Source organism: Macrotis lagotis, chromosome 1, assembly GCF_037893015.1.
Source record: "Macrotis lagotis isolate mMagLag1 chromosome 1, bilby.v1.9.chrom.fasta, whole genome shotgun sequence".
NCBI classification, from domain to species: domain Eukaryota; kingdom Metazoa; phylum Chordata; class Mammalia; order Peramelemorphia; family Peramelidae; genus Macrotis; species Macrotis lagotis.
In genome coordinates, this window is record NC_133658.1 from 506,514,682 (window position 1) to 506,533,148 (window position 18,467).

The following is an 18,467-nucleotide window of genomic DNA, read 5'->3' on the forward strand; positions in this document are numbered from 1 at the left end:
ATGTCTAGCAAGAAAGAGCAGGAAGAGCTAGAAAGAGAAATCCCATTCAAAGTAACCTCAGACAATATAAAATATTTGGGAGTCTATTTGCCAAGACAGACTCAGAATCTTTTTGAAAACAATTATAAAACACTTCTCACACAAATTAAATCATATTTAAATAACTGGGCAAATATCAACTGCTCATAGATAGGTAGAGCTAATATAATAAAAATGACAATTCTACCAAAACTAAACTATCTGTTTAGTGCCCTACCAATCAAAATTCCAAAAAATTACTTTAAAGAGTTAGAAAAAAATTGTAAGTAAATTCATATGGAGAAATAAAAAGTCAAGAATTGCCAGGAGCTTAATGAAAAAAAGTGCAAAAGAAGGTGGCTTAGCCCTACCTGATCTAAAATTGTATTATAAAACATCAGTCATCAAAACTGTTTTGTATTGGCTAAGAAATAGAGTGGTGGACCAGTGGAATAGACGAAGTGTAAAAGCAGGAGATGATTATAGAGTCCGGCCATTGAGATAAAAACTCCCTCTTTGATAAAAATTGCTGGGATAATTGGAAGTTAGTATGGAAGAAACTTAGATTAGACCAACACCTCATACCCTTTACCAAGATAAGATCCAAATGGTTACAGGACATAGACATAAAAAACAATACTATAAGCAAATTAGAAGATCAAGGACTAGTCTACCTGTCAGATCTATGGAAAGGGGAGCAGTTTATGACTAAGGAAGAGTTGGAGAACATCACCAAAAACCAATTAGATGATTTCGAATACATTAAATTAAAAAGCTTTTGCACAGATAAAACCAATATAACCAAGATCAAAAGAAATGTAGTAAATTGGGAAACAATCTTTACAACTAATGATTCATTTCTAAAATATACAGAGAACTGAGTCATATTTTTAAAACAAAAAGCCATTCCCCAATTGACAAATGGTCAAAGGATATGCAAAGGCAATTTACAGATGAGATCAAAGCAATCCATTGCCATATGAAAAAATGCTCTAAATCATTAATTATTAGAGAAATGCAAATTAAAGCTTCTCTGAGGTATCACCTCACACCTCTCAGATTGGCCAATATGACCAAGAAGGATAATGATCATTGTTGGAAGGGAAATCTGAGACACTACTACACTACTGGTGGAGCTGTGAACTCATCCAACCCTTCTGAAGAGCTATTTGGAACTATGCCCAAAGGGCAACAAAAATGTGCATAGCCTTTGACCCAGCAATACCACTACTGGGTCTATACCCTGAAGAGATGAGGAAAAAGGGTAAAAACATTACTTGTACAAAAATATTTATAGTAGCTCTGTTTGTGGTGGCAAAGAATTGGAAATCAAGTAAATGTCCTTCAATTGGGGAATGGCTTAGCAAACTGTGGTATATGTATGTCATGGAACACTATTGTTCTATTAGAAACCAGGAGGGATGGGATTTCAGGGAAGCCTGGAGGGATTTGCATGAACTGATGCTTAATGAGATGAGCAGCACCAGAAAAACACTGTACACCCTAACAGCAACATGGGAGTGATGTTCAACCTTGAAGGACTTGCTCATTCCATCAGTGCAACAATCAGGAACAATACTGAGCTGTCTGCAAAGGAGAGTGCCATCTGTATCCAGATAAGGAGCTGTGGAGTTTGAACAAAGTGCAAGGACTATTCCCTTTAATTTAGAAAAAAACAGCTTATTGTCTGATCTTGTTACCTCTTAGACTTCTCTTCTTTAAGGATATGATTTCTCTCTCATCACACCCAATTTGGATCAAGGTACAACATGGAAACAAAGTAAAGACTGACAGAGTGCTTTCCGTGGGTGGGGGTGGGGGGAGGGAAGCAAGATTGGGGGGAAAATTGTAAAACTCAAATAATATCTTTAATAGAAATAATACTACAGGAAAATTGCCCATCCTAGAAGCAGAGGACAAAATAGAAATGGAGAGAATCCCCCTATCTCCCCAAGAAAGAGATTCAAAAAAAAAAAAAAACCCCCAGGAATATTATAGCCAAGTTCCAGAACTCCCAAGTCAAAGAGAAAATATTACAAGTAGCCAGAAGGACACAATTCAAATATTGTGGAGCTGCAGTCAGGATCACACAGGACTTAGCAGCAACTACATTAAAAGCTCGTAGGGCTTGGAATATAATATTCTGGAAGGCAAAAGAGCTTAGAATGCACCAAGAATCAACTACACAGAAAAACTGAAAGTCCTCTTCCAGGAAAAAGATGGACTTTCAATGAACCAGGGGAATTTCAAATGTTCCTACTGGAATGGACAGAGCTGAACAGAAGGTTTGATCTTCAAATACAGGACTCCAGTGAAGCATAGAGACTGGAGGAGGAGAAAATATGAGGGACTTAATGATGATGAACTGCATGAATTCCTGTATAGAAAAATGATACTGATAATACTCATATGAACCTTCTCATTTAATAGAGCAAGTAGAAGGAGCTTTTATAGATAAAGCACAGGAGAGATCTGAGTTTGAAGATATAATGTGGTGTGAAAATGGAGTCAGTAGATAAAAGGGAAATGTAATGGGAGAAAGAAAAAGGAGAGGAGGAATAGGCTAAGATATTTCATATAATAAGATTTTTCTTTATTACAATGAGCTATTGCCATGATATGGAAGGGGGGAAGGCAAGGGGGAATGAGGGAATCTTTGCTCTCATCAGAGGTGGCTAGGAGAGGAAACAGCATATATACTCAATGGAGTATCGACATCTGGAGTAAGAAGGAGAGAGGGGCAACAGGGGGAAAGGGGGTTGTGAGTGATGGAGGAGAGGATGGACCATGGTGGGAGAGTGGTCAGATATAACACATTTTCTTTTTTACTTCTTGTAAGGGGCTGGGATTGGATGGCCTTACTGGGACCATAGGGCTGGGTGGATGCTGAGCCTAAGGGGTGGTTTGTGGGCTCAGGGCTGGGGATCTGTCTACTGCACCACTCAGCTACCCTACAGCAGAGTCAGAGTGAAAGGAGAAAGAAAATATAGTACATGGTAGTGGAAAAGTACAAATGGAGGGAGTTGTGATCAGCAATGGCAACGGTGGAAAAATATGGAAGTAACTTTTGTGATGGACTTATCCTAAAGAATGTGATCCACCCAGGACAGAGCTAGTGGTGTGGGAACACAGACTGAAGCACATTTTTTATTATTATTATTTTTTGGGGGGGGGGTTGCAGGGCAAATGGTGCTGGGTGGCCTGCCTGAGGCCACACAGCTGGGTGATTTTTGGGGTCTGAGGCTGGATTTGGACCCGGGTGCTCCTGGCTCAAGGGCCAGTGCTCTGTCCGCCACCCGGCCACCCCTACTATTATTATTTATTTTAGGTCTTTTTTTTTTAGTTTTTGCAGGGCAATGGGGTTGGGGTGGCTTGCATGGGGTCACACGGCTAGGTGACTGTTGGTGTATGGAGCAGGATTTGGCCTCGGGTGCTCCTGGCTCCAGGTCGGTGCTCTGTCCACTGTGCCACCTGGCCATACCTAAAATTATTACTATTATTATTATTTTTTACTTTTACTTTTAATTTTTTTCTCTCCTTTATCACTCATGCAGGGTCTATACTTTTTGGGGGGAGGGGGGTATTATGTTTACTCTTAAACAAGAATATTTTATTAATGTATAGAAACATTATTTGTACAAAATAAGAATAAATAAATAAATACATTTAAGAAAAAAGAAAGTTGTGATCTGTCACAAGAAGGCAAAAGATTTATGAGTAGAGAATAATAGAGAGTTGAATGGGCTCTGTAAGCAATTAAGACAAAGGAGGTAGGAGCCTGCAATTATTGATTATATTGTCTATATAATCAATTTTTTGATTATATAAAGGAATTTCAGAGTTCATAAACATGGGAAAAAGAAAACCTATGCTTGATGATAAGATCAAAGGTAAGATGATTTGGGGGTTATAATTGAGGTGGAAGGGAGGAATAAGAAAGGGAGGGGTAGATTTAAAGAACTAAGAAATTGGGGAATTTGAAGACACAATATGCATGTCGATGTCCCCTGGGATGAGGTCAGTAGTTGGGGAAAGAAAGACTAAAAACCAGATGAATTCTTTGAGAAGTGAAGGAAATAATGGGGATATATGGAGGATAATGGAGGATAATGAAGCCACCAGGATCTGGACTGGTTCATAGATTTAGAAAGTCTAAGATTCAAAGGAACAGAAGTTGCCAAATGACAGTGAGAGAGGAAAAGTAGAGGTAGCAATGGGAACCAAGTAGAATCTGTGAGTCCAAGGAATATAAGAGAAAAAGGCAAGGGAACAATGCCATCAGCAGGAAGGCAGATCTCAGTGAGAACTAAAGGATAGAAAGAATGAGGAAGAAGTTTTAAGCAGAAAGGAAGTTAGAAAAAAAAAAGAGGCAGCTAGGTGATGCTTAGACCCCGGAATCAGGAAGTCCTGAGTTCAAATCCAACATTCACACTAGTTGTGTGACCCTGGGTAAATCACTTAATCCTAATTGCTTCAAAAAAAAAAAGGGAGGAAAGGAAGTAACTAATTACAGGTAGTACTTTATTCTTTTCTAAAATATTTTACATTTCAACAGGGCTTCTGGGCTCTTATTTACAGAAGGAAAAGCAAGGACCCTGAGGGGCAAAGTTCTGAGTCAGGATAGGGAACTTAAGTGGGAGTTAACCCCAAGAGGACAAAAATTGTGTATTCTGGCTCCAAGCACAGACTACTCTGACTTGCAAAAGCAAAGTGCCATTTAAAATAATTTTGAAGTACAGATCCTGGTGCAGTGCACATGCCAACTCTGAAACAGGGCTTTGTAAATAGCTAAAAAAATTGAGCATAAGGAAAAATGGCAGTGAAAGTTTACTAAAATCTATGAAATTTCTGAATCAACTGGCTGCATTGTTTTCCTTGCTCCCAAAAATTTAATAGGTAGGATCAATTTTCAATTAGTCACATATATCATATTTGTTTTATAAATTATTTATAGGTAGATTTTAAAGTTTGAAATTAAATTGCTTTGCTCTGTCATTAACAGGCATATTATGCAAACTAATACCCATTTTGTATTTTTATGCTCCTATTCTGGCAACTTTGAGTGTAGAAACTTTCTCCACCTTCCCCTTCCTCCAAAGAAATTATTCTATAATATATATATATATGTATATATATATGTATATATATATACATATATAGATATATTATATATATATATAGCTAATTTGCTTCAACTGCATTCATGCTCAGAAGGATGCTGGGGGCTTTGTCCACAAACTTATTTTTCACAATATCCTTTTTGAGAAAATTTCATTTCCAAAAGATTTTGTGAAAAGTTTTCATTCTAAAGCATTCTGTTGTCATTCCAACTGAGGCAGAGTCCCCAAACAACAAATGTACCCAAAGAAGAGGAAATATGCTGTTAGCTCAATTTATGCAAAAACGCTGAAAAAGATCTGTAGTTATTTATTAGTTGTCCCCCCCCCCCAATTATTGTAAAGTGTTATGGCATTGATTCCCATCTTGGCTTTGCCATACCACAAGGTGTCGCCATTTATCTCAAGGGTATCATCAAATTCAGAAGCAATTTCTCCAAAGAGAAAATGGTGTGCCTAAAGTTACAGGCAATTAACTTTCTCAAATTTCCTAGATTTACTTAAGTATATTGGGTGGTGGATGCCCCTTTATGTATGGCTTGCACAGTATGGCCAAATAAGGCCTCTTTTCAAATTGAAAATTCTTGTATTCTAGAATTCAGTGACTGGTATAAAGACAAAGGGAGAGAAGGTTCTAGGACAAGTTGAGGGCTCTCCAAGGTTGCCTTGAACACCAAAGAGGGACTAAGTTGGCGGAATCTGGGTCCTGGTGCCTGACCCTAAAGAGACAATATACCAAGATGGCAACATCATGAGGAGAGGCTATTAAATACGTTTGGTCTGAGTCTGACACTGTATTAAGCTAAATTAGGTATTTTCTAGGATGGAATGGTGGCAGTTATAAAGAAGAGCAGGACTTCAGTGACTTAACAGCCCATAGCACCCTCTTTAGAGGCAGCTGGAAGATTTTGTGAAAGAACAAAAAGGAAATCAATGTCATTTATCAGCCAAAATATGGTGCAAAAGAAAGACCCCTGTAGTAGAAGACAGAAGATCTGGGTTCCAATTCCAATTCCATCATCCATTTATTAGCTGAACATTCTTAGGCAGATGCAGCTGTTAGCTCAGTACACAAAGGGCTAAACCTGAATCAGGAAACCAGAGTTCAAGTCCTACCTCAGATATTTGTTAACTATGTGACTCTGGGCAAGTAATTTTATAAATGTCTGTCACCTTAGATTCCTCGACTACAAAAATGAGGATAATGCTAGCACCTAGCTTGCAGGGTTTATAAAAATAAAGTGATATAATATTTGCAAAGTACTTATTAATTCAGTGCCTGAAACATATTAAACACTTAATCAATCAGTTATTATATATTCCCTTTTCCTTCCCTTAAGATTACTTGCCTCAGTATCCACCACAATGAAATGGGATCAATATTACCTGTTCTGAATATCTCATAGGCTTACCAATAAATAACGAATAAAATAAATATCTGAAAGTGCTTTGAAAATTATAAAACTACATCATTATATAAAAGATAGTGGTATTACTATTACAACAACAATGATATCTCTATTCAACTCATATAAATAGTAATGGTTCAGGACCAGTAAGGTTGTTGGATCTTACCTTTCATTTATGCTTTCCGCACGGAGAGTGTAGACTCTATCAATGTGGGAAATGTGGAAGATGGGTTCATCTCCAGAAGGGTCAGTGGGCAATTTTACTAGGACTTCATTTAGGAAAATGGGCTGAAAAATATCATGCATGGGTATCACAATACTATTCTGATGGTATATATTGGGAAGAATAAAAAGATAACATTTGAACTATCATCCCTCTTTTCCATGGTTTATGTCTTATGAAGAATTAGTACATTAAAAAATAAAAATCCTGGGACAGCTAGGTGGTACAGTGGATAGAGCACCGGCCCAGGAGTCAGAAGGACTTGAGTTCAAATCTAGCCTCAGACACTTAATAATTGCCTAGCTGTGTGACCTTGGCCAAGTCACTTAAATCCATGCCTTAAATAAATTTTTTAAAAAATTTAAAATCTTTTGCATAGAGTTCTTCCTCTATCTCAATTCTTTACCTTCATTAAAAAAATCATTTTGGGCTTAGGGAAACTGCTTAAGATATGATTTATCTATCACCTAGCTAGTATGGGTTTTTCCCCTATGTAAGAATGATTTTTTTTCTCCCTTGTAAAGGCAAAGGAGTTGAACTCTAAGTTATAGTCAAGTAGTTTTTGCTAGAGTTTTTTCATTTAAAAAGTTAGCCCAGTGCTTAGCATAATACCTTTTAGTATTATTTAGTACTTAGTAATATTTAGTATTAGTATAATAAATACTTGTTGATTAGGCCATATAGACCCCCCCCCCCCCAAAGGAACTCAGACTCCCAATTCAGGGTTCCAGGTCTCAGATGATGAGCTATCAAATGATCTTAGCCAGTTCTATACCCACTCCTGCAATTCCTAGTAATACTACCAAATGCACACCGTCTGAGATTTCTAGCGTGTGCTCCCCTATACATGCTGTTGAGGATTGTCAAGGATACTTTTTTGTTTAGGTTGTTGTTTTTTTTTTTGGCAAGGCAAATGGGGTTAAGTGGCTTGCCCAAGGCCACATGGCTAGGTAATTATTAAGTTTCTTAGGTCAGATTTGAACCCAAGTACTGCTGACTCCAAGGCCAGTGCTCTATCCACTGTGCCACCTAGCCACCCTGTCAAGGATATTTTATTGATTGTTCTTGTAACCTCGAACTTAACACAGTGCCTATCACATAGTAAATATATAATAGACTACTTTTTTCATTCACTGAATCATGTACATACAATGTTTTTTCCCCCAAAATAAAGCTAGCAGTTTTTTTCTGGAACACCACCCACTTACATTCTAATCTAGAAAAAAAAAACAAAACCTACAACTCTCTACTCTAATTCTAAACATACACAGAGTCATGAACATTTGAACAGATAGCTCAAGGGCCTAGTTTTTGATGTGTCAAATGTCTGGCCAGACTTGTGGAAGATAAAAAGTGAGAAACAAAAAAGTATAAAGTAATCTTAAGGAGTCTGATGAGCTTTCCTGCCAATTTTATGGTTATACTGAATTGCTATCTTTCCAATAAAGTTGAGGTGGCTGTGTGTTGTAGATTAAGTCTCTCGCTTTAAACTGTTTATCAGTCAAAGTCTTATACTTATCATATTATCTTTCTTCTATATGTGATCCTCAAATTCTAAAGAAACTCTGGCTCCTCTTAACTTCACACCACTTTTGTTTCTTTGATTGATTAAATACACACACACACACACACACACACACACACACACACACACACACACACACACACACACACTCCTGGAGGAAATTTTGAAAGAAACTTACCGTCTTATACATTTTATACTGTAGATTAGATTTGGGGCTGAAGACTTTGTCAGTCCCAGAAGAACCCAAAGGCTTTATTATCTGAGTCAGAAGGAGAAAGTCATTGAAAAGGAAGCCATACAGTTCTTTGTTGCTCTTGGCTTTGTACAATTTCCCACTGTGCAGGAACTTCCGTGGTCCCAAGCAATTGGTGACTGAGTTGAAGACAAGTTGCTAAGGAAGAAAAACAGAGTCCACAGGAGAAAATATGAAGAACATGCATCTGTTCTAAGAACTTGGGTTTCCATTGGAATTCACTGGAATACTAGCCTAAACTTAAGATGTTTCATTTCTTGGATGTGAATCAAGGAATGCTTTGTAAGTCCAACATCTAAGTTGGACACCTTGACTCCCCACCAAGACAAATAATAAAAAAAAAATAGATTTGTGGGAATTCCAACCCACAATTCCCAAAGACTTGTATATTCTTTCCTTCCTTCTGTCCTTCCTTCCACCACTCACCAATTCCAACGAGAAGAAAGCCTTCGAGTCTGAACTCTACATCAGACACTAACTGTATGATTCTGGGCAAGTCACTTAACTACTTTATGGCTTTGTCTTTGTTTCCTTATTTTTTTTTATGTCTTTGTTTTCTTCTTCTATAAAATGGGTACAAATCGCAGCACTTTTCTCCTAGAGTTGTTGTAAGGAAAAGATAATATCTGTAAAGTAGTTCACAACCTTAAAATATTACAAATCTACTATTCTTTTTTTTTTTTAAGGTTTTTGCAAGGCAAATGGGGTTAGGTGGCTTGCCCAAGGCCACACAGCTAGGTAATTATTAAGTGTCTGAGGATGGATTTGAACTGAGGTACTCCTGACTCCAGGACTGGTGCAATCCACTGTGCCACCTAGCCACCCCACAAATCTATTATTCTTATTATTCTTTTTATTATTATTTTAAAACTCCTTGTTTCTTTTTATCTTTACTTCCCTTAATATATCTAAGAAAGTCTATTATCTAGATCAATGGTTCACAAAGTATTCTGAAGACTTTTGTGAGGCCCTAAATAAATTCCTTTCAGGAATCTATAAGATTATTATTTAAATAATAACACTAAGATGTTATCTATCTAGTAACATATTCATCTTTTTGTGCTATATTTGTATATCAACTAAAACAACAGATTGAATGCAGAAGCAGATATGGGATATCCATTGTCTTCTATTAATAAGACACTAAAAAAAATTTGCCAAAATATATAAAACAATGCCACTCTTCTCATTTTGGAGGACAAATAATTATTGTCCCTCTATTTATGTTAAACTGTATTGTCAACTAGCATTATTAAATACTGTGTGGTAGGCTACACAGTACTTGGTATAAGAACACAAAAACAAGCAAAAAGAAAAGCACAAGGATCTTCCCACAAGAAGCTGAAATTCAAATAGGGAAAGACCACACATCAGAGGAAGCTAAAGTGAGAATGGTGGGGAGAAGGTATTGATCCCAGGATATGATGGAGAAAAGAAGAGTTTGGAATAGAGCCTGGAATGCCATGAAGAAATGCCTGGTCAAGGCAGTTTCTTTAGAATATAATGTTCTGACAGGAACCAACCAATCAGAGGAAGAAACCACAGGAAGAGTTTCTCTTCCTTCCCTTCTTCCTTCCTTCCTTCCTTCCTCTTTTCCTTTCCTTCCTTCTTTCCCTTTCTCCTTCCTTCCTTCCTTTCTTCCTTCCAAGGATTTCTGGTCCCTCATAGCTATAATTACACTTCCAGAAGTGTTACTGAAATGATTATTATTTTTTAAAAAAATAAACATATTTTAAAATTATCAGTTTTAATGAGGAATATGGTAAATATTGGTAGCTATAACCTACAAACAAAAGTCCTTTGACACTCTCAATAACTTTTAGTGTGTTTAGAGGTACACTGAGAACAGAAAAGTTTGAGAACTACTGACATTGAATTTCACGGGGGTGGTTGGGCAGCTTACTGACAGTCTATTTTATATACATATATATATATATGTATATATATATTAGTATAAAAGAATATATATTTTCTTTTTTCTATAAATAGTATTTTTCAATTACAGTTTTTGATTGATTAAATTAATCAAAATTTTTCAATTTCAGTTTTCCAAATTCATTTTTTATAAGATTTTGAGTTCTAAATTTTTCACTAACCCTCTCTTCCTTCCCCCCTTCCCAAAACAGCAAGCAATCTGATATAGGTTTTATGTGTGTGTGCAATCATGTTAAACACATTTCCACATTAGTCATGTTGTGAAAGAAGAAATAACAAAAGGAAAAAAATAATGAAAATACAAAGTGAAATAGTATGCTTTGATCTATTTCTCTGGCTGTGGATAGTATTGTCTACTATGAGTCTTTTGGAATTGTCTTGGATTATTGTACTACTGAGAAGAGTCAAGTCTGGCATAGCTGATCATTGCACAATGTTGTCTTTACTATAGTCCATATAGTTTCCTTTTTTTAATTTATTTTTTCCAATTATGTGGAATTTTCAATATTCATCTTTGTAAAATTTCCTCCATTCCTCCCTTCCTTCCTACCTCCCTCCCCAAGACAGCAAGCAATTTGTTAGTTTATACACACAAATCATGTTAAACATATTTCTATATTAGTTATGCTGTGAAAAAAAAAAAGAATCAGAACAAAAGGGGAAAACTACAAGAAAGGAAAAACAAATTTTTTTTTTTTTAATAAAACTAGTAGGCTTTGATCTGCATTCAGACTCCATAGTTCTTTCTCTGGTTGTGGATGGCATTTTCCATTACAGGTCTTTTAGGATTGTCTTTGATCATTTATTTAGTACACATATTTTCAAAAGACATTACATATCTTCCCTGACTGGGGTCCATTATGGAATAAGAGTAGAGAGTAAGCTGACATGTTTTTAGAGTACTGAGCAGTTTCTTCAACAATCCTGGGCCATTTTTTTTTAAAACACCAATTTTCTCTGAGCATTGCTAAATGGCTGTGAATTATGAAACATCATGCTCTGAAAAGAAATAAAACTGTAGGTGGCCCAAAGGCTAGAGGAGAAATTCACAATGTATAAGCAGGCTGACACATTTAACAATGATGATTTGTGTACTAAAAATGGAGTAAAAGGAAGGGTATGATCTATAAAGGAGGGCAGCCAATTATGTAGTAAGATTGAGGAATAACATGTAAAATGCTTAGAGGAAGTCCTCAATAGCTAATCTAGACAAAAATTACACAAGTTGGAAAATATATTCATGGAGTATCTATATCCATGAGATCCCTGAAATTTTCTAGGATTAAGTCAAAATTCTTTTATTGGAGGCTATCAATTTTAGAGGGGGAATGGAAGGGACATATTTTTTTTTTAAAGATTCTCTTTTCAGAGTCAAGATGGCAACAGGAGAAGTGCTTCTCCTAGGTGTTCTCCGTAATATTTCAAAAATTTTAAAATTATGACTCTAAATTTTCGAGAGACAGAACCCACAGAAAGATCCAATGAGGCAATTCTCCAAACCAAGGTAACCTGGAAAACAGTAGTAAAATTCCACTCCACAAGGTTAGAGTGGTGGCCGCAACCAGAGTGAAGAAACTTCAGCTACCTGGAAAGAGCCCCAGGGCATCTTGGAGCCTTGGCTCACCCAGCAGAAGCAGTTTCCTGACCTGCACCTCAGGGAGCACCAGGAACAACTTGGAGGATCAGCAGGGGACCTTTTCCAGAGCACAAAGCCCAGAGGACACTCAGCACAGCAGCTGCACTGTGGCAGCCCAGATGAAGGAAATGGAAGCAGGCATGGAGCAGGCAAGCAGGAGCCTCCAGGCAATTGAGCCCTGAGTAGTGTCTTCTGAGGTCTGTCCTCTGTACCTGGAACAGTACTCTGGGGCTCTGACCACATTCAGATCCTAATCACAGTCTAGGTCCCCCATAGAACAGGCATCCCCCCCACCTCAGCCCCATAGCAGAGGGGCCAGACCAGAAGAGCAGTCAGAGCTTCACACACACACTGAGATCCTTGTGTGTGGGGATTATTCCAATAATACTCAAAAGCTTAGAAAGCACCCCAAAACCAAGCACAGGCTGGAGAAATGAGTAGAGAAAAAAAAGAGGAACATCATGGAGAAATACTTTGTCTATGATCCCAAGAAGGATCAAAATACTCAATCTGAAGATGAGGAAGTACAAGCTCCTGCATCTAAAGACTCCAAGAAAAATGGAAGTTGGGTTCAGGCTATGACAAAGTTTAAAAAAGATTTTACAAATCAAGTAAGGGAGAGAGAAGAAAAATTGGGGAAAGAAATGAGAGAGATTCAGGAAAAAACATGAAAAGAAGTCAGCAGCTTAGTCAAGGAGATCCAAAAAAATGCTGAAGAAAATAACATGTGAAAAAACCAGCATAAGTCAAATGGATAAAACAGTTCAAAAAGTTATTGAGGAAAAGAACGCTTTAAAAAGTAGAATTGTCAGATGGAAAAGGAGATAAGAAAGCTCTCTGAGGAAAACAAATCCTTCAGATGTAGAATGGAGCTAAAGGAAACTGATGATTTTACGAGAAGTCAAGATACAATACTTCAACACCAAAGGAATGAAAAATTAGAAGAAAATGTGAAACATCTTACTGAAAAAAACAACTGATATGGAAAAGAGATTCAGGAAAGATTATCTAAAAATTATTGGGATACCTGAAAGTCATGATCAGGAAAAGAGCCTTGACATCATTTTTAAAGAATTCCTACAGGGTAATTGCTCTGATATCCTAAAGAAGAGGGCAAAATAGAAATTGAGAGAATCCACCAATCTCCCTGAGAAAGAGATCCAAAAAAAAAAACCACCCCCCAGGAATATTATAGACAAGTTCCAGAACTCCCAAGTCAAAGAGAAAATATTACAAGCAGCCAGAAGGACACAATTCAAATATTGTGGAGCTGCAGTCAGGATCACACAGGACTTAGCAGCAACTACATTAAAAGCTCATAGGGCTTGGAATATAATATTCCAGAAGGCAAAAGAGCTTAGAATGAACTGAGAATCAACTACCCAGCAAGGCTAAATGTCCTCTTCCAGGGGAAAAGATGGACTTTCAATGAACCAGGGGAATTTCAATTGTTCCTATTGAAATGACCAGAGCTGAACAGAAAGTTTGACCTTCAAATACAGGACTTAGGTGAAGCATAGGAGAGTGAAGGAGAAGGGTAAAACATGAGGGACTTAATGATGAGGAACTGCATGTATTTCTGCATAGAAAAATGATACTGATAATACTCATATGAAATTTCTCATTTAATAGAGCAGGTAGAAGGAGCTTTTATAGTTGAAGCACAGGGGAGAGCTGAATTTGAAGATATAATGCGGTGTAAAAGTGGAGTCAATGACTAAAAGGGAAATGTACCAGAAGTAAGAGAAAGGACAGGTGGAATAGGCTAAGATATTTTGTATAAAAGATTATATATATATATATATATATATATATATATATATATATATATATATATATATATATTTGCAATGATATGGAAGAGGGGAGGCGAGGGGGAATTAGGGAACCTTCACTCTCATCAGAAATGCCTCAGAGAGGAAACAGCATACACACTCAATAGGGTATAGACATCTAGAATAAAAAGGAGAGAAGGGGGAAAGGGGGAAGGTGGGGATGTGGGTGATAGAGGAGCAGGGAGATCAAAGGAGAAAACAGTCAGATATGACATATTTTATTTTTTACTTCTTGCAAGGGTTTGGGATTGGGTGACCTGTTCAGTTCCATGGGGCCTGGTGGTTGCTGGGTCTCTAGGGTGGTATGTGGACTTTGGTCCCAGGGCCAGTGATTAGTCTGCTATGCCACCCAGCTTCTCTACAGCACATTTTAGAAGAGGAACAGAGTGAAGGAGAGAGAAAATATAATATATGGTAATGGGGAGGTATGGATGGAGGGAATTACAATCAGCAGCAGCAATAGTAGAAAAATATGCAAGTAACTTTTGTGATGGACTTATCATAAAGAATGTGATCCACCTGAGACAGAGCTGATGGTATCAGAACACAGACTGAAACACATTTTTTTCTCTTTCTTTTACTTTATTTCTCATGAGGGTTTATATTTTCGGGGTTTATATTATTATGTTTACTCTTAAACAAGAATACTTTAGTAATGTATAAAAAAATTACTTGTACAAAAATAAAAAAAATTTTTTTAAAAGATTCTCTTTTCTTCTCTCTCCCTCTCCTTCTTTCCATTTTTGTCTCCCCTCCCTCTTTCTCTCTCTTTTTGTCTCTCTATGTGTCTCTTTAAAAAGACTAAGTCTCTCCATAGAGACCAGACTGGAAGTTATGGGTCTGATCTCATCACTAATCAGCAGAGGAACACTGACCTATTCCATTTTCAACCCGGGTCACCTAGTGAGCCTTCAGGAATGTGAGTTCACTATATTGATTCCAGACTTAAAGGGGCTTAGCCTGATCAGCATCCAATTAACCATACCCTCTGTAGAGTTGTAACTCAGAATTCCTGTGCTCAGATCTACCAACCTCAGTCTCCTAAGTAGCCAGAAAGTGGGATTATAGGCAAGTTTCTGAAGTTTCCTTTTGTTCTACTAGCATTTCTAATAAGCATAGAGTTGAAAGTAGGGATGACAGAGTATAATTCTGTTGGTATTTGATACTTTCTCTCAAGATCAAATTTTGAGATGGGGGATCAAATCCCTACTTACTGGTTCCTTCCCTGTTGCCTACCAACTGGCGTATAACTCTATTCTTAAAAAAAAACTTCACTTGATCAGACCATCCATTAACTCTTCCCTTTGTGGTTAAAATCCTTGAGAAAGTCAACTGAAACTCAGTGCTCTGTCTCTCTCTCCACTCATTTTCTTTTTCTAAATCTTCTCTGGGCTGGCTTCTGACTTGATCACTGAACTAAAATTGCTCTTTCCAAAGATACTAATGATAGCTCTCTGCCTTTTCTTTTCCTCCTCATCTCTCTCTCTCTCTCTCTCTGTCTCATGCTCTCTCTCACTGTCTCTCTATATTTCTCTATCTCTGTCTCTCTGTCTCTCTCTTTATCTTTGTGTGTGTGTGTGTGTGTGTGTGTGTGTGTGTGTGTGTGTGTGTGTGTATGTGTCTTCATTAATAAGGTAGCTTTATTTGAGGCATAAGTTCACACCAATCAGATTGACTTTATACTAGGGCTTTTTTTCAGGGTTCCTGTTTCTAAGTTAGGGGAGATAGAAAATTGTTAGCTGACTCCAGTTTTCCAAATCTTTTAGTTTATGGTGAAATTTAAACAAGTCATCAGGAAAAAACCATTGATAGAAACTGTTGCTCACATTAAGGCATTGTAAGAGAAGGAAAAAATTTGACCATCCCAGCTCCAACCTATCTAAACTGCTTTAGATTTGACTCAACAAAATTTATGCACACAACACAGGATGAGGAAACTGGGGAGCAGGCAAGATTACAAGGTCTTATGTTGAGAACAAGGAAACATTTCACATTACACATACGGCCCTGAGCCCATTTCCCCTGCTGAGTGCAGTCATTGATTCTGCTCCAATGTTTCTGGTTTCCTGTGCTTTCCCTTCACCCACACTGTTCAGCTATTTTCACTGAGGAAGTGGAAGAGAAAGTGGGGAAGGGGCAGGGGGGAGGAGAAGACAAATAGTTTTAAGCCAGAAACTCAGTCACCACCTGTTCCATGAACCGGTCAGTCAACTTCCATTTATTAAACAGCGACTATTTGCCATCAAGATAAATGTCCCTTTCAGATAGCCTCCCTACTCCTTGGAACTCGAAATGATACAGATTTTGTTGTAAACACTGAACCATTCAAGGTGGGGCCCCATTTTCTAGCTTTCAGAGTGATTCTGGTTGAAGTCTCTGAAATGGAACTGCTTGAAGATGGTCTTTTGATCTTTGTGTTAGATAACAGCTAGTCCCTCTCCTCAGACCATGACATGGAGTGGGTGGCAGGTGAGAGGACTCCAGCTGAGGCTAGAGGAATTTCAATTGGACCAGAGTAAAGTCCAAGCTCCCTCCTGTTCTAAGAATTTAAAATCCCCCTATTGTAAACAGTAGTACCTGGTCCCTCTCCAATAATAGCCAACCAGGGAGGTGCGACAGGGGAAGTCAGTATGATAGGGGAAGACCTGGGACCGCCAGCAATACTAAGCATAGTATTGACCCAGATTAAGGCCTTTTAAAAAAATAATTTACTTGATAAAAGTTTTAAAATATAAGCTCTAATGATGGACTTCTTTGCCCCTACCATTGTACCCCATCTCCGTGAATTAGAATTCAATTAGTCCCAGCAAAATGAAGCTTGTCCAGACAAGTGTGTGTCTACCTGTATCTAAAGTGTCTCTGAGGTTCCTTCTTAGGAATCTCTTCTCAATCTCTCCTTTCAGGATCTGGGGAAAAAACCTATTCTTTACTTAAGCCTAAGGGTAGAAAAGGGAGCCCAGGTTTATAAATCCAAGCAAAACTGCTATCCTCCCTGAGTTAATATTTAACCAAGAAAGGTCAATGAATTTTTTGTGCTCTTTTTTTTCAAGGCCGTCCAAAGTTTATTAGTTTCTTTTGAATACAAAGTAAGCAAAGTTACTGAGCCTTCTGAGAATCACATAGGTGACTTGAATGATAAAAGAAAATTTCAATTTCTTGTCTTAACTCTTAGTGCTTTGCTTTAAAAAAACAAATACAACTCCATCAACACTAAAGCAAGCTGCTTAATGTAATGGGTTGGGATGGGGGAGATGAAGTGATAGAATGAAAAGGAAAGGAAAAAAATGGGCTTTGAGACTTCAGAATTTGTGATTCCTGTGAAGAAGGCCCAGCACTGGTTTTGCCAGAATCCATAATATACTGTTTTTTCATGGACTTCTAAGCCAGATCACACGTGTTTGTGACATGAACAATCTGGGAAGATCTAGAATGCTCTAGGGATTCTAATATAGCTGTGGTGAATAGATAAGCCAACTTCCAAAGGAAGGTTTCTACTGATGATTTGCTCTGATTTTGGAAGAGCAGATGATAAGGGATCACTTTCCCAGAGAAGTTGGGTATTTCTACAGAGCTGTTGCCACAGTAAAACTCAGACATTTTCTATGATAGTCATGGGGAGCTACAAGTTGAACCATTATATGGGGTTGCTGCCATCTTGCTCGATCTTTTTTTTTTGTGTGGCAATGGAAATTTTAGTGTTATTTTTCTGAGTAGCTTGCTTGGCATATGACCATTGGTATCTTGAAGCTCAGGAAAAGGGAGCACTAGGTACTAGGTTCTTTTGTATGTGAGATCATGAAGGATGTTCCACCCCAATGGAAAATGTAAGAATTCTTTGGGTTTCCCAAAGATCTCTTAACTGCCAATGGTCTTTTTGCATTCCTCATCCTTCTTAATCTCTCTGCAGTCTTTGATATTATGATAATATCCTTCTAAATATTCTCTTTCTAAGTTTTCAGAGCATTGATCATCCCTGATTCTCTTCCTATCTACTTTTTTTTAGTCTGTTGGATTTCCATGGGTGAATGCCCATCAATCACAGGTGCCCCATAATGCTTTATCCTAGGTCTTCTTTTCTTCCTCTAAACTATTTCATTTGGTAATTTCATCAGCTGCTATGGACTTGATTACCATCTTTATGCAAATGATTCTGAAGTCTGTACATCTAGCTCCAGTCTCTCTCCTGAGCTAAAGTTCTATATCACCAACTATCTTTTGGACATCTTGAACTGGATGTCCCATAGGCATATCAAACTCAACATATCCAAAATTGAAGTCACTTTCTCTTTCACCAAAACCTCCCCTCTTTCAAACTTTCCTAGAATTACTGAAAGGGTACCAATAACCTCCTAGTCACCCAGTCTCATAACTTTGTGATCTCTGTATCATTGATTCCTTACTTGCATTCACTCTATGTATCCAATCTGCAGCCAGTTCTTGTTTCTACCTATATGACATCTCTCATATATTTTCCCTTAATGTAGGCTGTCACCACTTTATAGTTTTTTCATAGGTT

General features: G+C 37.6%; 1 protein-coding gene across 7 annotated transcripts in view; it reads right to left on the reverse strand.

Moving 5' to 3' along the window:
• The window catches only part of ITSN1 (intersectin 1), a 322,258-nt gene that overhangs the window by 35,716 nt on the left and 268,075 nt on the right, over nt 1-18,467 (reverse strand). For all 7 annotated transcript variants that reach the window (XM_074214064.1, XM_074214063.1, XM_074214060.1 and 4 more), the window contains 2 exons: nt 8,471-8,683; nt 6,711-6,832 (listed from right to left, as the gene is read on the reverse strand). In XM_074214064.1, coding sequence (XP_074070165.1) covers nt 6,711-6,832; nt 8,471-8,683 — 335 coding nt within the window. The remainder of the gene's footprint in view (nt 1-6,710; nt 6,833-8,470; nt 8,684-18,467) is intronic.